Source organism: Zootoca vivipara, chromosome 13 (assembly GCF_963506605.1).
Source record: "Zootoca vivipara chromosome 13, rZooViv1.1, whole genome shotgun sequence".
Classification (NCBI taxonomy): domain Eukaryota; kingdom Metazoa; phylum Chordata; class Lepidosauria; order Squamata; family Lacertidae; genus Zootoca; species Zootoca vivipara.
Genome location: NC_083288.1, coordinates 4,403,933 through 4,431,299, shown reverse-complemented (window position 1 = coordinate 4,431,299; position 27,367 = coordinate 4,403,933). Strand labels below are relative to the sequence as shown.

The window sequence follows — 27,367 nt, the reverse complement described above, 5'->3', positions numbered from 1 at the left end:
ATGGGCACTGGGCCTGCACTGTGAATGGATCATGCCCAGATTAATTTGTTGCCATTTGATAAAAAGAGAATTGATTGCGTATGCAGGCAAGTTCATACTGTTCTGTTATGGGTTGTAAAAACTATTACTGGTTTTTACAAGAGGTTCATGATGCAATTCAAAAAACAGAGTAAAAAAAGAAGAGAAGAATCATGCCCGAGGCACAGTCTAAACAAAAATTAAGAAAGTTCAAATGCTATGGTTTTTGAATTTGCTTAGATTGTGCTCCTGGTTCTTAAGAAATAATTTGTGTTAACATGTGGAAGGGGCTTGCTTTTCTGTGCAAACAGCATAATTAAGTAGATAATGAAGGAGATAACTTTTCAAAATAAATATATAAAAAAAGGAATAGAATCATAGAATCATAGAGTTGGAAGAGACCACAAGGGCCATCCAGTCCAAACCCCTGCCAAGCAGGAAACACCATCAAATATAGAGAATAAAGAGAAGAGTTTGTAGAATATTTTATCTAAAATTGGCAGGTTTTCCATTATAAAAATACTTATATCAGAAAGCAAACTCAAGACAGAATGTGAAATATCAAAAACAATAATAAATATTACTTTTGACAAAATGCAGAAGGAACTAGCAGAACGGTTAAAGCGACTGAGTGATAAAATAGCTAAGCATCAGAACATAAGAGAGTCCTGGCTCATCTAATCCTGCACCCTGTTATCACTGTGCCAGTCAGGTGCCTATGGGAATCCTGCAAGTAGGTGCAATTATTAAACAAATTAACTGTAAGTTGAAGAACTGGAGAAAAAAATCCTGAAGAGACAGAAATGTAATATTGACCATGTTCACATGCAGTGTTAAGCTATGGTTTTTTTAAACCACGGTTTGTTGAACAAACCATAAGTAGTCCCACAGATGCCAAACAAACTGCACTTTGTTTTCCCCAAGCATGCCATGTTCTCCCCACACCTCGTCTTCACTGCCCACTGGTTTATCTTGAACACTTTCATGGTGTGCTAGTGCTCCCTTTCCATTGGCCTGCTGCACAAACAGGGCAGGGAGATCTCCTTGGAGGTTTTCGGCCACATTTGGCAACAACTGTGCACAATTCTCTTTCCCTTCACAGGAATAGCCAATGTTTCATCAATACAATACAATCCATAACCCTTTTCTTTCATCCTCATGGAGTGAAAGCATTTCTCTCTCTGCAGGACTCAAGGCAGCAAATCTACCTTTCCTTTGCCCCTTTTTAGCTAAAGTGGATTGCTGGCCAAATGTGTGACTTTGCAGAGCAAAAAAGAACAGGAGGGTAGATTTCCAATATACAACCGTAGAATCGTAGAGGTGGGAGGGACCCAGTGATCATCTAGGCCAACCCCCTGCAATGCAGGAATCTCAGCTAAAGCATCCATGACAGATGGCCAAGTACCATATAACTAGCCTAAGGGAAGACATGCACACCCAAACAGTAAGAGCTGTTCGACAGTAAGAGCTGTTGACAGTAAGAGCTGTTCGACAGTGTAATTTGCTGCCAAGAAGTGTGGTGGAGTCTCCTTCTTTGGAGGTCTTTAAGCAGAGGCTTGACAGCCATATGTCAAGAATGCTTTGATGGTGTTTCCTGCTTGGCAGGGGGTTGGACTGGATGGCCCTTGTGGTCTCTTCCAACTCTATGATTCTATGATTCAAACAAAACACTGCTAACTACCACTAGCTTGATAAACAAGAAGTATATTTGAGCCTACAGTAATTCCTCATTGGAGAACCTCTCCACCACTAGTAGCCCAAGAGCAGGAAGCAACACAACAGTGTATTTTCCCCTCACAAACCTCCCTACCCCATCCCACATGACAAGTTGTTCCATGCCGTTCCCCAATAAGCCACCTCACCAATAGCAATTGAAGTAATTTCAGTGCACAGTTAATGGCTCATACTTCCCTAAGTCCACACCATAAGGAGAAGTGCCAGACTTCAGGGAAAGAGGAGTGAAGGTCTTCTCGTGAGTAGGGTCCTGCTTGAATTCCACAGTGGGTGGAATTCAACTGGATTCTGGGTGTGGTTCTAGCAACTCTCGCTCAGTACTAGGCTGGAGGCCTTTCTACCATCTCTGTGTCTTGAACCTGGCCTGGAATCAGAACACCCCATGATTTGTCACTTGCTTGAGCCCTTGCTTGATCCTCTGCTTGCCTGGCATCAGAGGCATCAAGTTGTGCTAAAGATGGGAGGGGGCAAGAGGGACGGAGCCAAATGCAGCAGCAGCAGCGCGGGTTCAATGGCCGGCAGCTCCTCCTCTCTTGCACTTGGCCTCTTCCTCCTTCTCCTGCCACTGTCACCAGCCCAGGGCTGCTTTGCCCGTCTTTCCCTTACACGACAGGAGGAGAAAAGGTTGTCGGCTCCACGCTCAACCTCCTCAGCCCCTGATTGTTCTGAACATTGGAAGGGGAGCCTAACCCCTCCAAGTTGGTGCCTCTGCCTGGCATTGGCCCTCGGACTGGCTTTAGATGGTGGTGCTGCTATTTAGACCTGGGAGCCAGCTAGGGGAGGGCAAATGCTTGTAGAGAGGACTCTCTTCATGGGCTTTGCAATTTTGAGGTGGCTGTATCAGCCAACTGGCTTTCAGTGTCGTTTGGAAAATGTGGAGATCTGTAGACAAGACTCCAAGTTAAGGAAAGGAAAATGTCTGAAGACATGCATAATTAAGGATAATTAAGGGCTGACGATTCTCATACAAGTTGCTCATACCAAAAACTTAGTACCAACATGTGGTGAAAAGGCAAAAATGCTTGGACACATCGATCTGATTTGTTTTGGCTTTATTATTTATAGAAACAGAAACGTAAACTGGGGAGAGGTTCTTCCAGCATTCATGTAGCTCTGGGCATGCCTTACCTTCCTGATCTCTACAGTTTCTCCTCTTGCACCTGGAGCTCTGTGTGAGAAAAGACATTGCGAGTACTAATTCTAAGCTTTTGTGTTTACCGGCATTATGCTAAGATACCCCACAGTTGCTGTGCCTCTGCTTTGTTGTTCTTGGAATAAAATTTGAAGAAGAAAGAGCAGAAAGGAAAAGCTAACATTTTCCAAATGACAGCAGTTCACTCCATGTTGCTTGTAACTGATTTTGAGCCTTCTGACATAAACAATTCTTATAGTCTGATGTCCAAAAAACTCACTTTTGACTTCACCCATTGGCTAAAAACACTTGATGGTGGGAGCAAACCGGCTGGGTCATCTCACAGAAATGTTTAGGTTGCTGGCATATTTTGCTTTATAACATTAATTTATGGAGGATTGGAGACTTAAAATAAAAATGAAAGCACTGAATGTGTTCACGTTGCTGACATGGGCCCTAATGCAATTGCTCCAATTACACCATTATAATATGACAATGGGGAGGTAACAGAAAGCAGACATAACTCCTCCCTCAGCCTTTGTACAGCCCTGTTAAAACTAGAAAGTAAAAAGGGATGCTCTATGACTGACATGTCGTATGTGCCTGATGAACACACGAGGCTTGCAAAACCCATTAATTTGAGTAAATCCTGTATATTGCATTACCTTAAATAAATATTTGATAAATGAATACAACTCTTGCAAGGCAAGTGCCAAATGTGATGAATGAGTGACCCTGGTTAAAAGGCATAATTACATTTAATGAACACACCTGCCAAGTGAAGATATGCAAAATAAGTACCTGATATTTTTCATTAAAAGTGAGGTCTTAAATGTAAGTGGACTGATCTTATACTCCCCCCCCCCGCTTTGCTATTCGTAGCACAGAATGCAAAACATAGCACAATGCAGTAAGGGTCTTCCACCAGAATTCCCATACACACTGTTGTTTGTGAAAGTGGTCGTCTCAGATCTGTTCTAGGCTAGCCACTATGCGGTCAGGATTGTGCTGAATATTTATTTAACAAAATGCACTTGTCTGTAAGAAAACCTCTAAGCAATTGACGGTGAATACTGCCCTGCTTAGCTGAGCTGCCTCCACTCAGCATGGCAGGCCACGTTAAGCTCTTTGTAGATGACTTCCCACCACTTAACATGCCAAACAGTGTCCTGGCCATTTCTAAGCTGCAGGGCATGTGCTTGAAATTGCCCTCACATTAAGATTTTACGATAATACCTGGTATTGAGAAACGTATGTTTGTTTATTAAAATGCTGAATAGGGTTAGCAGGCTACTATCTGGATGTGTTGTGTTTCCCTTTGAAAACTGATGCTGTGATTGCTTCATTCCTGTTCACGCTTAGTGAACTACAGTGGAACCTCGGTTTATGAACACCTCGGTTTATGAATTTTTGGTTTATGAACGCTGCGGACCCATCTGGAACGGATTAATTCATTTCCATTACTTTTAATGGGAAAGTTCGCTTCAGTTTATGAACGCTTCAGTTTATGAACAGACTTCCGGAACCAATTACACCCATGTTTCAGTTTATGAACGCTTCAGTTTAAGTACTCCACGGACCCGTCTGGAACGGATTAATCCACTTTCCATTACTTTCTTTTTTTTTAAAACATAATTTTTATTGATTTTACAAATTACAAAAGCCGGTACATACATGAACACCTTTTCCACCTTCTTTCCACCCCCCTCCATGGGTCCTCCCCTGCCACAGAAGTATCCCACGCAGGTGAACAGTCAGAGATGGTCCATTTTATGATTGGATTTCTGTCCTCCTCCCCCTCCCCTGCCCCCAAAGCCCCCCCCCTGCCACCAGAGAGCTCCAGGAAACCAGGGCAGTACGCAGGAAGTCATCCACCCAACCATCTATTCTCATACCAAAAAAGAATGAAAAAAGAAAAAAGAAAAAGAGAAAGAAGAAAAAAGGACAAAAAAGAAAAAACGAAACAAAACAAAAATAATCTTTTTTCCATTCATAATTGATAAACCATATTTTGTGGGCTTCCCCAACCTCCCCCCTTCCCCGGTTTTCATCCCTTTTTTATCCTCTTCAACAGTTTCTTATTCTATGAAATAATTACCTTTATACCTCATACTACTTTTAAATTGGCTATTATCATTTTCACCTAATATCCAAATCACTGAAAAATCAAATTCCCATTTTTTCTTCCCGTGCCTAATTTTTACCCCCTCTATAAGCCTCCATATTTTCACCTTTTTCAAAATCAATTCACTTTTAAAACTATAACTATTCCCAATCTAACCTTTCAACCCCGATTTCCGGCTCCAACCCCCCAATCCAGCAAGTTCCATAGTCAGCAGTCCAGTTTTAATCCTATTAATCCATCCTAATAATCACCACTTCGCTTTCCCTTCACCCCACCCCCTTTTTACAGCCTTTTGCCATCCAGGCCTCCATACAGCACCCCTGAGTTTCTTCTCTTCTCTGCTTATTTTTTTCCTCTTCCCTGTGGGCATTCTGGAGTTCCAGTAAATCCAATCGTGCCCCCCTCAAAGGAGGGGCACTCCATCTGACTTTTTGTAGAGTAAAATCATCATTTTTTTCGTGGTGCGCTTCATTTTGTATTATATTATCACAGTCCTCATCTTCATCTTTTCCTTCCAAATCACAGTCCCCATCATTGTCAAAATCCTCTTCTTCAGTTTCAATAGCTTCATCCTCTAAGAAGTCATATTCTGCCATCACCATCTGGAATTGTTGCTGTAACTCTTGCTGTTGTGTCTCCTCTTGACATAGTTCTATTCTTACTTCCCACATTAAGGTCAAAACAGTTCGCTGGAACTCAGGCGAGTACCTTTTTGTTGACATAGTTCAATCCTGTCAAGGTCAAAACTTGTCACATGGGGTGGAAAATGGTCACAGTTTATTTTCTCGACTCCATTTTAACAAGCTGGCTGCATTCTCCAAGTCTTATAAGAAATAAAGTTCAAACTCACATTTCAAAAGCATATAAACCAAAAAATTTCCAAAAAGTCCAGAAATAAAAATAAGATTCGACTTATAGATCCTGATCAGCTCACTGGGTTGTCTGGGCTGCCGGCTCCCGAGGAAAAGAAAGGTCCTTCTTAATCTTAACCTCTTTCTGCAGGGTATTCACAACCAGTTTTTCTCCCCTTTTACCCTGCATCTAGGGGAGATTCTCTTTGATGCCTTTGAGGGAACCTTTTAAATTGAAATCTTCTATTTACGGCTTCGGGTTTCTATTTACTGTCTCTTAAATTGCCGTGGGGGGGGTGGCTTCCTCTTTTCCCCCCTCTCTCCCAAGTCCAAATTATTTTATAATCCAAATCGTGAGATTACTTACACTCTTATTTCCAATCGTTTTATTTTCAGAAGAATCCAGCGCTCTCCGCCTTCGGCTTGAAGCTTCTCTCCGCTAGGATAACGTTACCGCTCAAAATGGCCCCCGCGACTTCTACCCTCCTCGCTCCGGAGCTCTTATTAGAGCTTGCCGGAGAGTTGGGGAGTCCGGATTGGGGCTCTGCCGAGCAAAATTCGCCCCCGGGACGCTCTTCCCGAGGTTCTAAGGGGCGCAGCGTCGCTCTCGCTGCCCTCCCCACTCCTAGCAGAGACGGGCCGTCTCGAAGACGAGACGGGACCCCGCCGATCGGCGCTAGCGCTGAACCGGAAGCCCACTTTCCATTACTTTCAATGGGAAAGTTCGCTTCAGTTTATGAACGGTTACTCTGCGGACCGCCTGGAACGGATTAATCCACTTTCCATTACTTTCAATGGGAAAGTTCGCTTCAGTTTATGAACGCTTCAGTTTATGAACAGACTTCCGGAACCAATTGTGTTCATAAACCGAGGTACCACTGTATATGAATAAGTGCCATCCTATTAGATCAGGGGTGGGGAATCTACAGTCTGTGGGCCAATTTATTATTATTATTATTATTATTATTATTATTATTATTATTATTCCGCCCTATACACAGAGGTCTCAGGGTGAATCTTGGCCACTGGTGGGCCCAGCTTGACTTTCATATGAATATTATGAGCTCTGCTCCCCTCTCTATTTTGCTCCTCCCCATAAAATCCTGAAATGGCTCCTGAGTGGAGCACACAATTGGTGTGACTATTCAGCCCAGTCGCAGGTGAAGCAGAAGTTGGGAGAATTGTAAACAGACCTTCCTCTTCCCTTGTGGAGCAGCGCCCTTCTTCACGAGGCTCCTCTGTTTGTTTCCTTGTATCCTTATTCTCATAAAATTAGCTAGCCATTTGAACATATATATGAGATTTATTTGTATTATTGTTTAATTAATTGTCTATGCAGCCCTTCCACCCAAAGGAGCCCAGGGCAGCAATCAATGATGCAGCACAACAATACAAAGGAAGAAATGAGTGAATAAAACATTTACAAATATTAAGAGCAGCTAAAAACATTATTTAGCTTCCCATTCTAATACAGTAGGAATAGGTGCCAGTCATATGGGCGGGGTACAACAACAACAATAATTACTTTTATTATTATTACATAATTTTGTGTCACATCATTTTGCAGCTGTAATAATATATGAAATCATTTCACAATGACACATTGATAATTATTTTTGTATAAGCTAACGAGAACAACAGAATGTCCAATTCTAATTTTATCTGACTGATAATTCATATTAGATCTCCTATCTGTTTCTAATAATAATAATAATAATAATAGTAAAATTATTTTTATTTATATCCCTAGTAAAGGTAAAGGGACCCCTGACCATTAGGTCCAGTCGTGACCGACTCTGGGGTTGCACGCTCATCTCGCATTATTGGTCGAGGGCTTCCAGGTCATGTGGCCAGCATGACTAAGCCGCTTCTGGCAAACCAGAGCAGCACATGGAAACGCCGTTTACCTTCCTGCTGTAGTGGTTCCTATTTATCTACTTGCATTTTGACGTGCTTTCGAACTGCTAGGTTGGCAGGAGCTGGGACCAAGCAACGGGAGCTCACCCCGTCACAGGGATTCGAACCGCCGACCTTCTGATCAGCAAGCCCTAGGCTCAGTGGTTTAGCCCACAGCGCCACCTGGGTCCCCTAGTATAACATAGCAAATTTGCACATTCTCTACATATCAAAATAGTGTCAACATTCATCTGACATTTCCAATACTTGCTATCTAATGCACTATATAACTTATGAAATCTTTCAGGAGTAATGTATCAACTGGGCATTACTGTAAAACAAGTCTCCCAAATTTAAGCACATAATCAAAGGTTAGTACCAGAATCTTAGATATGTTTTCATGGCAAATGTTATCAATGACACTGTATCTTTTCCCCAATTTAGAATATAGTTTTAAAATTGTTCTTCTTTATAATAAATAATTTGCAATATTTTATACAATTTAGCCTGACACATACATCTTTTCCAAAGCAATTCACTTTTGGTATACTCATTTTCCTGAAGTATTAATTGATGTAGAAACTAAATATTTCTACGTCAAAAGTGATGAGTATCCACTGGAAGTTCAAAATATGACCGGAAGTAATTGTGATGAAACAGATCTTTGTGTATGTGTTATAACAGCAGCTTCAAAGTCATAAATTTATGCTAAAAGTTATTTAGGAAGGCTAATGCTCTGCATATAAGTATCCCACAACTTTGCTCTAGTTTGTTTCCAAATTTGAATGTTTCTAGTTCTTCAAAGAAAAAGGGCCATTCAACATTGTCAAAGGCTTTCTTCACATCTAGGAACATAAATATTGATGCTAAGCTTCTTAGAGTCATAGAGCCTATGGATTTTTAGAGTTGGAAGGGACCCTGATGATCATCTAGTCCAACCCTCTGCAATGCACATTTCTAGGGTACTTCACTGCCCATCTCTTGACTTTTCCCCGCTAAAGTGAAAAATATGCTGTACAGAATTTTAATTATTCCAATTCTACTTCACATTCCCTTCAAGGAGCTCAAGATGGTATTTTCCACCTCCCCATTTTATCCTCACAACATGTGAGATCGGTTCCCAGCTCACTCAGTGAGCTTCATGGCTGATTGGTGTTTTGAACCCTGATCTCTCTGGGTCCAACACTTCAACCATTACACCATACAGGCCTTTCGGGTATCTGGGTCCTTTTGCACCACTGAGTCCTGGCAGAATCCTGAGGGAGACAGAAACACCTGTGGAAACTGCAGAATATTTTGTAAACACTGCAACAGTATAACAGGCCACCCTTTCAGGGTTGCTCCTTTGGGGCTGCAATGAGGTTGAGGGTGCCACTCCCTTTCTGTTTGTTTCAATTTGTATTTATTGGAGTGTTGTGGTGGCATGTGATGGATGGGCACTCCTTGCTGAGAGGGAGGAGTTCTGCAGGGAGGGGTTGTGCGACCTCCAACCTATTCTCTGGTGAGAGCTTAAGTTAGGGACAAACAACCTAAGCGGGAGTGGGCTGCTCTCCTAAGATGCAGTTATATGATGGGTGAGTGTTCTCTCTTACTGTGGGAGTCTGCCGCTGGGGTGGGGGTGGGTGTTTTGGAGGTGTTTGTGCTGCTGTCCAAGGATCTGTCCAAGGCTTGGACTGGTTGAGAGGCAATAAACGGAAACTGAATCCCAGCCAGATGGAATCCTTGTGGGTGAGTGGTCCCAGGGGCCAGGAAATTAACCAGTTGTCTGCTCTGAATGGGGATGCACTCCCTCTGCAAGAGCAGGTGTGTAGTGTGAGGGTACTCCTGGATCTCATGTTGTCCTATTCCATGTCTGTGAGTGGGCCTTTTACCAGCTTTGCTAGCTCCCGCCATTCCTGGGCAGGGATAGCTTGGCAACAGCCATCCTCACATTGGCAACATCAAGACTTGATTACTGTAATGTGTTTTATATGGGGCTGCCTTTGCATTGTTCTGGAAGCTACAGTTGGTGTAAAAAAATTGCTGCACAGTTGCTCTCTAGAGCAGCATATAAACAACATGACATTTATGTTGAATGCATTGCACTGGCTACCGATTCAAGGTTTTACTTCTGGTGTATAAAGTTCTATATGGCTGTCTACCAGCTTGTCTGAGAAGCTCTCTCTCCTATGACACCCACACTGTCAACTTAGATCTGTAGATGGAGAACTTGAGTGTCACATGACCCTGCCGCAAAACAATGCTGGGGACTCCAGCACATGCTTTTAGTGTTGTGGCACCAGGTCTCTGGAATTCTTAGAAACGAAGCTGGAGTCAAACTTCATTATCTTTTAGATGTTTGTTAAAAACTGTTCCCCAAAATATTCTAAAATTAGTCTGTTTTATTGCTGGTTTTTGGTTTAATGCTGTTTTATGCTCCATATTATGTTTTACGTTCCTTTTCTGTACACTGCTTAGATGCTCTCTGAGTGTAGTGTGGTTTTTAAATTCCTGAAATAAAGAAATAAGTGTTGTAAGTGTAACTAGTGTTAAAATTAATTAAAACTTTAGTTGACTAATTAACCAATAAAAATGATTAATCACAGAGGTCAAAAATTAATTGGCCTATACCGAGAGGTAAGGGTACACTTTTTTGGGGGGATATTATTTTGGTTTTGGTGTGTTACTATAATATGGAAAGAAAAAGAAATAATAAAGATTCCTTCCAAAAATGCTTGGTAAGTTTAGTTTATTGTCAGTGTTTCCTGGCTTACCTCAGTATTTTAACAAATATTGAGTTCCTGGTAAAATGTATATTCATTGAAATAAATTAAACTATTTAAAAAGCAAATGCTTAATCAACTTAAAAATATTTAGTTGACTAGCAGTGCTCATTGAAGTAACCCAAACAGCCTGCCTTCCTCAAAAGGCAATCATAGCAATAAAACAATCACATTTATAAATCTAACTATCCCCAATCAAACTGGATAATATGTGCTAATTTGCCCCAGTTGTGCTGGACTACTTTTCTAAAGCAGAGAGAAGAAACACAAAGACGCATAAGCAGAAAACCGGAGTTGTCAGTATCCCGTCTTCAAGGAGGGTCAGGACTTCTGAATGGAAGACACAGCTTCCTTTGCTATGTCTTAACTTCTCTTTTCTGCCCCCCCCCATGCTTTTCTCTGTCTCTTTCCTGATTTGGCTGCTTAGGGACAGCCAGGTAATGGAGAAGAAATTGAAAGGGAAAATGCAGGGAAAATGTAAATGAAAAGAAGTTATTATAACTGTTATAATGAAGTGCCTTTCATTTAAATATAAGAATGTAACGCTGAAATGAACTTGTGATCCTGAAATGCATTTTTAATGAGTTTCCTTTTTATTTTGCTGCTTCAGTGGCATATTTTAAAGACCCTTTGAAAAAAGCCACATTAAAAAACCCCACCAAATGCCACAACATGCAAAATTGGATATTGGTTTATTCCAAAACTGCTGATCAGGAAGAGTGGCTCTTCAACACAAAATGTTGCAGTCACTTTATTTAAATGAGTTTGAATTTGCATTGTGATGTGCCATTCTGATTTAGAAAAAAAAATTAGATTTTCAGATCAAATTGACCCAGCCAGTGAAGCGTTAAGGAACTGGCAGGTTTAGTCTGAAAGGCTCATGTTATATCAAACCTGCAGCCGGTGGAAGTCATAGAGCACCAGTTGGAAAACAACTTTCTCACTGAAATCTTCCTCCTGTAACAATGTCAGAGTTTTGTTCTCACATATTTTTCCCTCTCATTCTCCCTGTAGGCGAACGCCCCTTCCATTGTAATCAGTGTGGGGCATCCTTTACTCAGAAAGGCAACCTTCTCCGTCACATAAAGTTACACTCTGGTGAAAAGCCGTTCAAGTGCCACTTGTGTAACTATGCTTGTCGTCGTAGAGATGCTCTTACGGGCCACCTGAGGACCCATTCTGGTAGGTGTCCACATTAGACATTCTAGAAACAATGCGCTTGCTGCCCGCCCAGGCCGGAGGTCAAGGGATGCATCTGCAACTGGTTCAGGATAAAAGATCTTTCACTTCACGTTTTCTCTGCCCTTGTCTTGAAATCAAAGGCCTGCTGGCAGGCAGGCAGGCAGATAGATAGATAGACCCATTAAGCCAAATGCAGCCCACCACCGTGTAAGCTGGACTACTTGAGGGTCCTTCCATTCTTGCCACCTGCTTGGGACTTTAAGAACAGGGAAACTGCCGAGTCCTTGACAGGCCATAATACACAGCTGGTGGGCTGTGTTCTGCTTGGTGGATCACAAATTGCGCAGGCCTGATTTAGGGCCAACGGTTCATTGGAATGATGCATAAGAATGAAGCAATTCAAGCACCGGTCAATGCACTCACAATGTAAGTAGCACAGGGCAAACCAAACTAAATAAATGCTGAGTTTCAAAGGTAGGTTTAAAAGAAGGAAAACTACCCTTCCTAATGTGTTGCATGAAGAACTTGAACTTGACTGAATGTAAGCACTGAAGTGAATTCTTCTACTGTTCCTGCTATGAACATGGGGCTGTCCAAATACACCTGCCCACAGAATGGGCTAGGCTTGCCTGGTAACTCAAGACAAAAGTGGAGGACAACTAGAATCTATGTTCAGAAATAGCAACGGTGTCCTAAAACTTTACTATCCTACTTCACAGACAGTGGGTTTGAGTACTGGCATTTAAACATTTCTATGACAAAACTACACAAGCCTCCCATATGAAAAGCAAAACAACTGCTTCCAAACAATCTAAAGAATCAGCTGGGTGCAACAGAACATCAGAAATGCATTTAGATTTGTATTGAACTCAGACTTTGAATCAGGATTTGAACAAGTCTAATTCGTCAGATTTAGGTCCCTTCTTATTAGTTTTCCACCCTTCCTGGAAGCTTCTACAAGAGAAGGTGGTAAGTAAAGCTTGCAATCCTACCCCACTTATCTGGGACTAAGCCCCATTGAATTCAATAGCGCTTACTTCTGGGTAGAAATTGTTAGGATCGTTATGAGCTGGTGTAGAATGGGACCCATTTTTCCTTGTGACATGGCTGAAGTACATGCAACTATTTATGCACCTAGAGTACAAAAGGAGTTGGTTGTTGCTTGCTTCCGAGTGGGTCACTGATTCTAGATGTTTGAATCTGCTTGATGCAGTTATTTGACTCTGTTATTATCAGGATTATTTAATTTAGCTTCTATAGTAAATTCCGTTTTCCCCCTGCAGTTGGCAAGCCCCACAAATGTGGATACTGTGGTCGCAGCTACAAACAGCGCAGCTCTTTGGAAGAACATAAAGAGCGTTGCCACAACTATTTGCAAACCATGAACCTCTCAGGCAGCCTCTACCCGGGTAAGAGTACTTAGCAGAAAGGCAAAATTAAGGCCTTTACTGTAATTTGTGTCACTGTCAGCTGACATTGCAAGCAGCACTAGCCTTACTTCATGAGCTATCCAAGCAGTCTCCTGTCCAGCCCCCTGCAATGCAGGAATTTCAACTAAAGCATCCATCAGATGACCATCCAACATCCATGTGACAGCCCTTGAGATATTTGAAGGTGGCTATCATTTCTCCTATAAGTCTCCTCTTCCCAGGCTGAACATTCCCAACTCCCTCAACCATTCCTCATCTGGCTTGATTTCCAGACCCTGGCTCATCTTTGTCACCCTCCTCTGCACACTTTTCAGCTTGTCTGCTGTGCAGAACTCAGTGGAAACCACCGTGACCCCGTCATCTGCCTGCTTGCTAGGCTTACATTTCCTGCCTCTGCTAAATTATGAATTTCAGGGATAGGCATATAGAAGTGTGAGGATGTACAAGATTCATTGTGAGTTTTCCACAGAGTTTTGAGGAGGAATAGATTAGGTTTCAGCCTTACATAATGATATTGTTCTGTTCCTACTCTTCCCGCTCTCCCTGCTCTATTTACAGTCCTGCTACTGTTACTGGATGCCATTGGATGTTTTGGGAAACAAAAGATCACCGCCTGCTAAAAAACAACCCCTGTTTAGTCATGCCTCACCTTTCTCAGCATCTGGACAGGCTTATCTAAACAGGGTTGTTTTTAGCAGGCGTCAAAAAGAGTACAGCGAAAGACCGGGTTCCAAAGTGCAGGTGCTGCCACTCTGAATGATCAAGTTCTTACCAATGCAGAATGGGCATTACGTGGCACATTTAGCTGATCAAATTGTTGAAGGGGGCGGCTTGCTGATCAGAAGGTCAGCGGTTCGAAACCCCTCGACTGGGTGAGCTCCCGTTGCTTGGTCCCAGCTCCTGCCCACCTAGCAGTTCGAAAGCACGTCAAGTGCAAGTAGATAAATAGGTACCACTCCAGCGGGAAGGTAAACGGCGTTTCTGTGCGCTGCTCTGGTTCACCAGAAGCGGCTTAGTCATGCTGGCCACATGACCTGGAAAAACTGTCTGCAGACAAACGCCAGCTCCTTCGGCCTGTAAAGCGAGATGAGTGCCGCAACCCCAGAGTGGTCTGCAGTTGGACTTAACTGTCAGGGGTCCTTTACCTTTACCTCTATACTTTATATACTAATACAGTAGTAACATCTTAACCTTGGCCCTGTAGCAAATGGGCAACAAGTGCTGCTCTCTGAGCACAGGTGTTCTATGCTGACAAGGCCTCAGTCCAGTCAGCAATGGTGCTGCAGCCTTGTGAAGGATGTCCCCGGAAGGAGTGGAGATCCACAGCAGGACATGCGCTGCAAGGAGGGGAGGAGTACAATTCTCTCCTTCACTCTCCAATCCCATGCTTCTTGCAAAGCTTGTAAAAATAATTTTCTTTTTTTAAAAAGTACTCTGTTTAGACTTATTTATTAATATAAAATAAGCAACATTGGCAATCATTGTTTGAGAAAGGTTCGCATTCTAAACATTCAAATTAACGCAGAACATTTGTGCATTATGAAACCTCAGCTCTGAGGGAGAGGCTGGATTGCAGTGGTCTCTGTCCTCCTCGATGGAGAAAGGGTCTCCATTGTTCCCCTTCTGTATGAGAAATGAAAAACATGATATTAATATATGATGAATAGATTGTGAGAGATGAGATTAAAGAAAGCTTGTGTGCTCTGTAATATATGAGACTGTGACTCAGAAGCTCAGAGAACCCTTATTTCCTTTAAAATGTATTTGCTTATGTATTTATAAAGCTAACAGTACTTCAAGCGCTACAACCTTAAATGCTCCCATACACATAGGAAGTCCTGTAATGGAGAAACAGGGAGACAGGATAAGAAACAGAGCAATGAATGTTAATGGCTACCATCACTGCCTCAACAAAACAGAATTCAGTGGAATACACATTTGAGAAGGATAACTCCAAAACAAAATAATTGTCAGAATAATAAAATACACTGGGGTCCGAGAAGTTAATTATTCAAAGAAACTAAAACAGAGCATGTATAGTGGTCACCGCAACTCTTCCCAGTAGGTCTTGCTCCAATGAAGGCCCTTCCTACCACTCGCTAAGACTCCTCCTCTGGGTCTCCCAGCAGCCTAAGGCTTCCGCGTCTTGTCTCTTTTTGCTCCACCCTCATCATTTCTCCACATATTCTGGGAGACCAAGGGGAGTGGAGCTGGTCACAGCAGGAGGGGGAGACACCCTGGATTCTTCAGCAACCTGCCTCCTCTTGGCCCCTTAACCCCCTTCTGCTTCTGCCTCTGGGTCTGAACTGCTCTCTGCCTGAGACTCTGCCCACTCACTAAGCCCTGTTTCCTCTTCAGCTTCTGACACTTCTTCCTCCCAGTCTGCTCCCTCTTCTCCCTCTGACCTCTCATTGTCGTCCCACCACCAACCCCTGGAGCCTTCTTCCCTGGTGGGGGGGGTCCCTTAGGGGTTTCCCAGATGGGGCCTCCCAACACTCCTCTGCATACAACCAGCCATATCATTAAATATTTCCTGGGTTCGAAAATACTGTCATTGTGTGTGTGTGTGTGTGTGTGTGTGTGTGTGTGTGTGTGTGTGAAAGTGTAAGTGTAAAATTGAAGATCACTAGTGCTCACCACATTGGCAACCAGCTGCAGAGCTCACATTTGACTATTGCAAAGTTCTCTGCCACCCCTTGTCATATCACAACCACCAACTGCAGGTGCTGAAAACGACAGCCTTGCTTGACTAATCTCTGGGTTCACAGAGTAGCTTAAAATAAAGTATCTATCTTACTAATAAACTTTTGCTGATGGAAGAGGATGAGCCTTAAAATTCAGGAAGCTTTTATAAGTGTGCCATACAAGCTAAAGTCAAACACGAGGCCTCACTCCAAGTCATCTTGTAAAACCCACTGAAAGCTAGTTTCAGTTTTAAAAGAAAACATCTCAGGAAGTTGATCTTCACTTGAATCTATCCTGACAAAAATCTCCACTCCCAGGGGGCTAAACAAACTCAAATCCATCCTCCTTTAACATTCTCACTCTCTGGAATTGGTTGAGCCCAAGAATTTAGCCCCACTTCGTTACAGAATCATAGAATTGGAAGGTAGTCCAAAGGTCTGTAGTCCAGCCTCCTGCAATCCAGGAATCACAGCTAAAGAATCCCTGCAAGATGGCCATCCAACCTCAGCTTAAAAGCCTCCAGCGAAGGAGAGCCTGTCACCTCCCGAGGGAGTCCGTCCCAACAGCTCTTACTGCCAGAAACCTCTTCCTGGTGTTTAGTCAGAATCTCCTTCCTTGTCATTTGAAGCCATTGACTCAGGTTGTCCCCTCTGGAGCAGCAGAAGACTAACAGGCGCCATCTTGTATGTGACAGCCCTTTGGATATTTGAGGATGGTCATAATATCACCTCCCTCAGTCTTTGCGTCTCCAGGCTAAACATACCCAACTCTTCAACAACAGGGTGAGCAAGTCAGGGCAGCCCCCCCCCCCGTGACCTAACAGATCCCAACTTCCAAAGTTAACTAACTAAACAAACAACAAAAGCAGACATGGAAGTAGTAATCCAGCAGGGGGGTGGGGGCCACCCAGTCTATCTCACAGAACGGCACACGTGTGATTACCTGCTCTGCTGGAATCATGGGTTGCTGGGTAGAAGGAGCTCCCAGCCCTCAGGGAAATATTTCGATCCCCTTAGTCCATGGTAGCTGGCCAGGAAAAGCTGAGAGGCAGAGCAAGCCTTCACAGACTAGGCAGCTGGATCCCATTCTGAGGGTGAGAGTTGGAAGGGACCCCAAGGCACATCTAGTGCAACCCCATGCAATGTAGGAGTCTCAGCTAAAACATCCATGGCAGTTGCTTTAATCTCAGATAAAGCACCCAAGAGCAGTTATCCTCTCACACCGGGGATGCTCCAGGGAACGAGGGGCTCCTGGAAGGAGGGCATTCATAGGGATGGGCAAACTGCCCGTTTCTGGTTTCTCATTTTTCCTCTCTTCAGTTCAGCTCTCCATAGTTCCACATCAGTTTGCAATCCTTATTTCTTGAAATTTCTCACAACAGAATTTTTTTAAATGTAGTTTTCCCTAGTATTTCCCCTAATACATTTTTTTAGAAAAAAAGTTTTCACCAATGTATGTATTTTATGCGTAAACTTCCCTAGCATTTTTGTACACCTTGGTTGGAGAACAACATTGTAAAATTATGAGAAGTGCAAATTCTGTAGGATGGCTGTGTTTTGGTATGTGCGTTGATTTGAAAAAATGCAGATCAGGTAGGTTTGTCGTTCATGAGAGCTGAATTGAATTTCCGACCCAAACCTAGTAGTTCCATCATCAGGGGTTTGTGGAGATTTCCCGCCTAGTGCAAATGTTTCAGGTGTCACGTGGAGAGCCTGATAAGACTGTGCTAGGGAGTAGTTCTGCTGCCTCTTGACGTCAATGTGATGTGAAGGAAATGTATTCATCCAGTCCTGAAAGCAAAATGTGGTTTGTTAGGCAAGTGTTTGGCACCCAGGACCCACAGGGTAGCCTTCTCTGAAATACAACTGGTTCCATGCACAGAACACAGCTCTGTGATCTCAATACATGGATCAGATGGTAGTGTCAGAAGGAGGGGGTTGGATTTGGTAGCCAACATAGCACCAGTTTTAAAAAGAGGATCCAGAAAAATTACAGGTCAGCTAGTTTAGCATCTGTTCTGGGAAGACTAGTTGTTTTTTTTACCATTGCTAAAGATACAATTGCCAAACATATAGAAGAGCAGACCTTTCTGAAACAGAACCAGGATGGCTTCTGCTAGGGTAAATTCTTGCCTTTGGGGGGTTTTTGGGAGGGAGAGTCCACAAGTATATAGATAGAGATGATTCAGTTTGCATTGTGTGCTTTAGACTGAGCTTTCCAAAGTTCTCATGTTAGTGACACACTTTTTAGACATTTCATGACACAGTAATTCAATTTTACTAGCAAACCAGAGGTTAAACTAACCCCTTATAAGAATGTTCCCGTGACACACACTGCACACTGTTTTTCTAACATGTCACAACACACAGTTTGGAAAGCTCTGGCTTAAGAGTTAGTGGCAATTGTTAGAAAGGTTAATTCCGTGTTAGGAATCACTAGGAAACAGACTGAAAATAAAACTGCCCATATCACCATGCCATTATACAAAGCTATGGTGAAAAACTGTTAATTGGTTTTAGAATTTAAAAATGGTTTCGCAGTGCTAAAACAATTCATTCTGCTTTGAGAAACTAGCACTGGGTATCCCAAACTGCTTCTTTTTGGGCACCTTCTCCACCTGTGCCTGCCTGTAGACTATGTCTCAGCAAAGTTGGAACTTTCCATGGCTATGTGTTTAGGATATCTTGTTTCTTTTATTTTTTGCAGTCATGAAAGATGAAACCAGCCAGAGCGAAATGGCTGAAGACCTGTGCAAGATGGGGTCAGAGCGATCCCTTATGTTGGACAGACTAGCAAGTAACGTCGCCAAACGTAAGAGTTCTATGCCTCAGAAATTTGTTGGTAAGAGTTAAATGTTTGCTGCCTCCTTTACATGGTTGGATTTTTCAATTTTGTTTTTCTTTATTGCAACAGGAAGAGCAAAGTAATTAACTAAGAGATTCAGTTCCAAGCTACTCCTAACTCCAGTCAGTAATTTCTGAAAATTTTGGATCAGTCATTTAACTAGCGCTTTCAATCTGGGAAATATTTGCAGTGTTTTGTTTGTCGCAACATGATAAAGCACATATAAGATAGATATCTGAAAAGACAGAAACAATGCCTCCTACCACATCTTTATTTTTTAAAAGCCCATTTTTGTCTTTTGAAAGGTTCCAGTGGCTTACCTGGGGCTTCCGGTGGTCTCTTGTCCAGGAAGTGATCAGGGCTACACCTGTTTAGTTTCAACAGCCTTACAGAATCATGTGCTCTAAGATCATTCACTAGACTGCCTCGTGCCCTTCCCTATCAGAGATTCCCCCCATTTCTGCTTCTCCTTCTCTAGGGCATTTTACTGGTCTTAGTGCTTCTCCTACATTATCACATGCTCTGGTGTGTTTGTGTTTATGTGTATACACACACACACACACACAGAGAGAGAGAGAGAGAGAGACATACATATTAAGTTCACTAACGCAATTATGTTTACAGTGGTGCCTCGCTTAACGAATGCCCTGCTTAATAAAATTTCCGCTCAACGAAAGGATTTTTCAAGCGGAGTTGCCTCGCTAGACGAATGCGTTTTACGAAAAATTCGTCTAGCGAATCACGGTTTCCCATAGGAATGCACTGAAATTCAATTAATGCGTTCCTATGGGCAAAGAAAAATTCAAAAAAAATCAATGCATTCCTATGGGATTCACTAGACGAATTTTTCGCTATAAGAAAAGACCCGTAGAACGAATTAATTTCGTCTAGCGAGGCACCACTGTACTTTCACAACATCTATTGGGAACAGAATTGCCAGGTCCTCTATGAAGAAGGTGGGTTATTGCATGTGGTGCCCAAGAGAAGTGGGATAAATCATCTTATCCTGCCTAGTTTTTCACTAAAATTATTATGATTGTTTATATCCCACTTCCCATCAGTGCATTCAGAGTAACTTAACAAAGCATGAAACACAATACAACAATACATAAAATTCCATCAATACAAATTGAAGCATTCAAAATAAATCCAGGTGCACAGCACAGATCATAAAACCACACAAAAATCAGAGTTGTAGAGCATGATTTCCGACTCCAAGCATTTTCACATAAGGGAAAAAACAACCTTCCTATAGAGGAGAATGAAGTGGCCAGATAAACCACCCTATTTTACTTTTATTTCTTTACCAAATTTGTAGACTCCCCTTCATCACATCATAACGATCCCAGAGCTGTAAGATATAAAGCAAGAATTAAGAAACCAATCAATAAAATACAGCATCATAAGAAAATGTAAAGCTTAATAAGCAGCTATCACCAATTTACTCCAAATGCCCATGAGAATAAAAATGTGTTTGCTTGGCGGTGGCAACCCACCTGAGTTCGCAGCACCTGTGCCTCTAGGGGAAGGGAGTTCCACAGGAGCCACAACAGAGGAGGGCTGGCTCTTGAGCCCACCTGAGACATGGCATTCCAGGTGTGGGGCATCACTGCTAAAACAGCCCTAGCCTTTGCTGCTACCCTGTGGGCTTCTGCCCTTGTGCTTCTCTTCTTGCAGAGCCTCCTGGGTGATCTTAAAGCATGGCCGATTAAATAATGTCCTAGTTACAGGTAGGTAGCCGTGTTGGTCTGACGTAGTCGAAACAAAAAATTAAAAAAAATCCTTCCAGGAGCACCTTAGAGACCAACTAAGTTTGTCATAGGTATGAGCTTTCGTGTGCATGTACACGAAAGCTCATACCTATGACAAAGTTAGTTGTTCTCTATGGTGCTACTGGAAGGAATTTTTTTGTTTTGTTTTGTTTTAAATAATGTCCCAATAGACTTTCCTAATGGCAGATGCAGAAATGTCCCGGACATATTTTTTTCCTTGCTTCCCCCCAGAATTGATTGGCAGGGAAGAGGGAGGCTCCATGAAGTACACATCTATCCCATGAACGAACTAAGGAGATTTGACGAGAACATTTTTTGTTAAGGTGGTGTCCCTCTTTGGGATGAGGGCAGACTCTCACTTCCTTACCCTCCTGATAAGGAGAGCTGCCAGATAGGAGGATTAGAAGAACAGCATTTCCTGTCAGTTATTCAGAGTGTGGTGAAAGAAGATACCAGAATGACAGTACAAATTTAGAGAGGCACAGGCTCAACTTCAGGAGGTCGGGCTCATGTCAGCATAGAACCAAGGTAGCCCAAATCTCCCCCCCCCCCGGGTGATTTTATTTCTTTGCTCTCTTTTGCATGATCATTATGTGTCATCACAGTTTAGTGTAGCCTGTGCTTAATTTTTAGGAAAAGGGATGCATAGATTCAAGTCTGAAATCTCACCCCCTAAATTTAACCCTTTCCTCCATGCTATTGTCCCAGGATAAATGATCTCTCCTCCTCGCAGCCCACCCCTGCTGTGCCATTTGTGCCATAGAGGTAAATGTACAGACACACACAGGTCTGCATGCTCCTTCTAAGGAAAAGCAGTTTGGGGAGAGGGTGGCTTTCAGCAGTGGAAGAAGAAGAAGGGCATTTAGACCTTCCCCTGGCCATCACCTCTCTTCTCCCTCCACTTGGCTTTCCTTACCAGATGTTTTTGCCTCCACAAATGTGCATCTGGAACCTCTCTGAGAGAAAGTGGGGAGTTGCAGCAGAAAAGTGGCGGAGGAGAGAACATTCCTGGCATATGTCTTGCACAATGAAAGCCGCCCTTTCCCAAAGGAGTTTGCATGCAACTTGTAGCTTGGCCCTAATATTGAGTGCCTACTACCTGGCCCACCCCCCTGGCCCTTGCTGAGTCTGTATTGTGTGGTCAAGAGGGATATCAGGCTGAGTGCAGGACAATTACATGGGTCTCCTTTTCTTTTCTGCTTCAATCCTGCCCAGTCATGGCCTTCATTCTGTCCCAGCAAAGACTGGGCAGCCTGCTAATTTCTATTGGGAGGAGAACTGGGTGAAACATTTCTCATCCCACCTGCACTTCTATGTGCAGGATCATCAGCAGGCTGTGTTTACAAAGGGACAGCTGCTCCCTGGGGGGGGGGTCTTGCCAAGCCCAGCTGATGACCCACAAAGTTCACCCTTCCTGGTACGGTAGGAAACACTAACAAGTAAAAGGAATTCCGAAAACAGAAGGAAGATTTGACGTAGATTTACCAAGATCCTTTTGAAATGTGTTTCTGTGCTGATCAGGAATGTAAAGAGGCAGCAATTTCCATCCCTTCCTGGGTTCATCATGGGTCCTTCACAATCAGGGCTGTTTCTATTCTGCTATAGTTCAACTTCCACTAAAATTTACATTATTTGTCTCACTATCTGCTATGGCTGAAACACATGTAATTAATGACATAATTAATTTCAGTGTAATGGAAACATCAAAAACAATGCAGAAAGTGATGCAATGTAATGTAAATGCAGAAATAAATAAATAATGTGTAGCCCATTGTTGTATAAACAACAATAGTGACTTATCACTCATATTTGATTGCATGATTTCGGTTTATGACCTCCGACCAACAGACAGATGACGGGAATTTCCAGTCATGTTTCCATTTTTGATGGAAGTCTCCAGCATCCTTAGTAGGGATTACATAAGCAAAATGATTTGCAAGCCTGAAATGAAATATTATTAGTCTTTTTTTAAGAAAAAAGATTCAAATTTTTAAATCTAGATTTTGAGATCAGACACTGGAGTCCATCTCATGTATCAGTTTCTGCAATTAATTTCAAATGCCAGTCTAAAGAACTGGATATAGCCCATAAAGTTGTTATTGAATATCTGCGGTAGGGGATTATGAATCTGGAATAAAAAAATAATTGCTACTTAAATGATAAAAAATGGCGACTTAGTTCATTTAAGGCAACAGTGTCATGCCATTAGATCTAGGAATAATCAATACAGTGGTACCTCGGTTTATGAACACAATTGGTTCCGGAAGTCTGTTCATAAACTGAAGCGTTCATAAACTGAAGCGAACTTTCCCATTGAAAGTAATGGAAAGTGGATTAATCCCTTCCAGACGGGTCCGCGGAGTACTCAACCCGAAGCGCACTTAACCCGAAGCATGGGTGTAATTGGTTCCGGAAGTCTGTTCATAAACTGAAGCGTTCATAAACTGAAGCGAACTATTGAAAGTAATGGAAAGTGAATTAATCCGTTCCAGATGGGTCCGCGGGGTTCGTAAACCGAAAATTCATAAACCGAGGTGTTCATAAACCGAGGTTCCACTGTATAGCATTTATCTTTAAATATCTAGACTACTTTTTTGACCAACAGTGATCTTCAAACAATGGCTTCCAATCATCAGACAGGATTGTTGTTGTCGTTTAGCCGTTTAGTTGTGTCTGACTCTTCGTGACCCCATGGACCATAGCACGCCAGGCACTCCTATCAGACAGGATAAATACAGTTAAAAGCATATGATAATTACATTGTTGAAGTGCATACCGCAGACCAATTTCCATTACAAAATATTTTCATCTCTGCATATTTTCTCATAATAGCAAAAAGATAGCAGCAGGGCCTGAGAGCTGTGATATCACCACAGCTTCTGGTGTTGATTTGTCTTGTGTTCTGCAATGCCACTCTCAGGTCTGATTGAGTAATGGAGATGTTTCAAAGGCATTTCAACCCCAAGCCTAATTTATGACTATTTTGGATTGCAGGTGAAAAATGTGCAAATGATGTTCCTTATGATGCAACCACCAATTTTGAGAAGGAGAATGATATGATGCAGACCCATGTCATAGACCAGGCTATTAACAACGCCATCAGCTACCTGGGGGCAGAGTCCTTGCGCCCGCTGGTGCAGACCCCACCAGGAGGCTCTGAAGTAGTGCCTGTCATCAGCCCCATGTATCAGCTTCATAAGTCCCTTGGGGAGACCAACCTGGCTCGATCCAATCATGCCGCGCAGGACAGCGCGGTGGAAAACCTGCTACTACTTTCTAAAGCCAAATCCATTTCTTCAGAAAGGGACCCTTCACCCATCAACAGTCAAGACTCCACTGATACAGAGAGTAATAACGAAGAACGCAGCGGCTTAATTTACCTAACAAATCACATAGCACCCCATGCACGGAACGGTCTCTCGATAAAGGAAGAACACCGGCCGTATGACCTCCTAAGGGCAAACAGTGACAGCTCCCAAGATGCCTTCAAAGTAATCAATGGCAATGGAGAGCAAGTGAAAGTTTACAGATGTGAACATTGTCGGGTCCTGTTCTTGGATCATGTAATGTACACCATCCATATGGGCTGCCATGGGTTCCGCGATCCTTTTGAGTGTAACATGTGTGGCTACCACAGCCAGGACAGGTACGAGTTCTCCTCCCACATCACCCGAGGAGAACACCGCTACCACATGAGTTAAAACTACTTGTACAGAGATTGCCTGGAGCTCCATGAAAAGCAGCAAAACGCAAAAGACCACAGGAGCAGCATCCCCACAAGCCCTGATATAAATGAACTCTTCTCATAGCATGCATGCACAATTCAGTTTTCTACTATTAATATTGATGTTTTTATTGCGGATATAAGTCACCCAAATATAGTAAAGTAGGAGTTTTTGTAGTTAGGTAGAAGAAACCCATTTTTGCTAGCACCCCCCCTCCCCCGGCTCTTTTCTTTCACCCCCAAGCCCTTTATTTGGATATGAGTGTGCACAGTTTTGGTTGGAAACTAGAAAAACAAAATTAATGTTATCTTTTTCTGTGGTGACACTCTGGAAATACACTTCTTACACCATACATAAAGTTATGATTTCCTATAATGATTTGGTACATTCACTAACCAACAGCAATAATCCACATTTAGAGTAGGTTTTAAAAGCTCTTAAGTTTTTTGGGTGGTTCCAGCCGTATTGAATCACCTCTCGGGTAGAATTCATTTGAGTCATGATCTCCAAAAGCTGAACAGCATAGGTGTCATCATTGTTGATTACTCAGAAGATTGCTTAGTTTTGGAATGAAGCGTGTCCAGAAGAATCAAGGTGGAGAGGATGGCTCCTGCTGTGCTTGTTAGGTGTGCTATTTTGTGGGTTATTCTAAACAGTCTCAGGAAAATCTGAGTTGCAGCCTTTGCACCATTTAACTTATGGGAAAATGGACTGCTCTCTCAGGGGATTATGAGTAAGACCCAGGAAATGTTCAACCAAATTCTTATCCAGATCCAAATTAAGTCAGTTGGAAACTCAGTCTAAAGAAGTACTGAGGGAAAGGTCCGTTGTGTAGGCTCTCGGGGTTGTATGTAGGACCCTGTCCTCTATCACAAACTACTTGCTGAGATTATAAAGCAATTTCTAATGCTGTGAATGTGAAGGGGGGGGAGCAGTTTCCCTGTTTTTAAGGGGGGGAGGGGGGAATCGCCACACCTGTGCAATCTACTGTGGATATAGAAAGGGATCATTGGGCTAGGGCCATTTTGCAGGAGTCAGTCTTTGAAGTGCAACTTCCGCATGACAAATACTCTGTTGTTTAGGCTTAGAGATGATGGAGTAAATAAGGTGGTAAATTAAAGACAAAAGTTGTATATGTAAAAACAGCTGTGCAAGGCTGTTTCAAACACACATTAAATGTCTTTGTGTAACACACACTTTCCAACTGGGATTGCACAGTTTCTGTTTGTGGGTTTAGCACATAATTAATTAACTTCTTGCCTGCCTTGGCAGTACACTTTTAAATCATAAGCTGAATCTTCTTTTTAATGAAGCTTCTATTAAAAATGAAAGTGCATGGGGTTTGTTTTTGGTCTTATTAATTATGACGGGGGTAGTGTTTTAAATCCCACGGTTAAACTGCATCTGCAAAACCCACACTTTGCCTATTTTACACTGGAAATTGTGTCTTTTTTCTTTTCCTGTGTCTTTCAGCCCTGCCCCACGCTTGCTGAAGGGGTCTTGCACACATGGCACAGCAGCAAACCCAGATTTGCTGGTCAAGAGGGAGCTGTTTTACACACACATGGTATTTTAACATGCAACCTTTTTTTTTAAAGAATGCACTGAAAAAAGGTAATGTGTGAAGAAACCTCAGGCGGGATGCTGCACAATGGCACAAAGCCATCACATTCCTTCGTTCTCAGCTGTGACCAGAAACCTATTTTAGAGCAGAGCTCGATGTCATCTTTATAACTTTATAGTTACAATTTTTAGCCTGTCAAAATGGTTGGGTCAGTCGCAAAACAGTCTTATTCAGCCATTTTTCATTAGCACAGGCAGTTTTGTGCGCTGTACACCCAGCTCTCCCCTATCTGCAAGGATTACTCTATTCATTTCAATGGAGGAAACAGATCCAGGTCCACATTCCTTTGGCTGTGCAGCTGAGTTCCTGCCACTGAACTCAATGGGCAGCCTGAGTGAACACAAGTCCGGTGTGGTGCAGTGCTCGATATTTGAGAATCTATGCTGCTTCATGCCATTTTTAACTTCATGCACACCAAGAAAGTTCTATGTTCATGTGTATCATAGCTGTACTTAAACAGATATTAATCAATAAGTTATCAGTGTCTCTGTGTTTCTAGGTTCTAGGTTTTTCTATTTATGTTGCAACCAGTGCTTTTTTCCCAGGGGGGAACTCAAGGGAACCTATTTTTGGGGGTTGTTAAAAAGTGTGGCACTTACTGAAACAACTTCATGGTGAGTACTGGCACCTATTTTTCTAGGGGGAAAACACTGGTTGCAACTAAGCACATAGGGACTGAAAGCAAATACATTTTAGTGAGTTAGCATATTAGTAAGCTATACTTTATCAGAATGCATGACCTGCTGTCTGGACTGTCACTTCTGCCTCCCCCAGCATCACCCCCCCACACACACCAAACCCATAATGGGTGCTGTTTTGTTTGAAAATAAAAGTGTCCTGGTGATTTTTTTTAAAAAAAATGTATGGTTTTGAAAAACTGGACTCCGAGAAACGATTTTATTCTGGGTTACTTATACTCTCAGAAAAGTGGGTGCTTAGTTCACTTTGATGTTTGTTATAATAGATTGCCTCACATGTGTAAATAGCAGCAGATCAAAAAATGCTTTTCAAAAATCGCACAATGTCCCTACTTTGGCGTTGCCTGTTTGTACTTGTACTTAACACATTTTTTTGTTGTGGTTTTATATTGTAATTCCAGTTATCTTTTCGGACCAATGTATTTAAAACAAAATGAAGCAAATTTCATAAAACAAAAACCAGAATGTTAGTAAAGTTTTGTCTGAAGACGCAGACATTTCCTTTTGTAAACACAGGGTACTTGGAATGTTTATTCTAGGAAAGAGAAAGTGTGGCCGGTTGGGGCTGTGGTGTACTCCTTGCATTTACAGCATGCTGAGCTAGACGATCCTCTGGCCTTATCCACCCCAGCTGCTCTCAGTGCTCATTACAACCTTCATCCTTGCAACTTCAACCCACTGGATGGCACCTTTATGGAAGGAAGAAACCTACAATGGCAGCCTCCCCTTGTTAGGGAACGGGAACTGACATTTAGAGGCAATTAAGAGAGACTATTCAAAGGCCAGCAACAGCCAGCAATTTTGCTGCTGGTTTCAACAAGAAGCAACCCACATTTCCACATCGGCTTCTAGCTATTATTATTTTTAAAGTCCTCATGGAAGCTTATAA

At 42.5% G+C, this 27,367-nt stretch overlaps 1 protein-coding gene and 1 long non-coding RNA gene across 6 annotated transcripts in view; one reads left to right on the top strand and one right to left on the bottom strand.

Annotated features, from left to right (window-relative positions):
* Nucleotides 1–24,132, top strand: part of IKZF1 (IKAROS family zinc finger 1) — an 88,402-nt gene extending 64,270 nt beyond the window's left edge. For 2 of the 4 annotated variants that reach the window (XM_060282181.1, XM_060282179.1), the window contains 4 exons: nucleotides 11,533–11,700; nucleotides 12,984–13,109; nucleotides 18,522–18,626; nucleotides 23,426–24,132. In XM_060282181.1, coding sequence (XP_060138164.1) covers nucleotides 11,533–11,700; nucleotides 12,984–13,109; nucleotides 18,522–18,626; nucleotides 23,426–24,132 — 1,106 coding nt within the window. Of the gene's footprint in view, nucleotides 1–11,532; nucleotides 11,701–12,983; nucleotides 13,110–18,521; nucleotides 18,657–23,425 lie in introns of all 4 variants that reach the window. The other 2 variants (XM_060282180.1, XM_035108707.2) reach the window with 1 other exon arrangement.
* On the bottom strand, nucleotides 14,471–23,431 carry LOC118081997 (uncharacterized). 2 transcript variants are annotated; one of them, XR_004692160.2, is made up of 4 exons: nucleotides 21,917–23,431; nucleotides 19,967–20,010; nucleotides 16,758–17,605; nucleotides 14,471–14,753 (listed from the first exon to the last, which is right to left on the bottom strand). It is a non-coding gene; the product is annotated as an uncharacterized LOC118081997 (long non-coding RNA). The 2 variants fall into 2 exon arrangements; XR_009558497.1 differs by having other exon boundaries at nucleotides 16,758–20,010.
* Nucleotides 24,133–27,367: the final 3,235 nt, after the last annotated feature.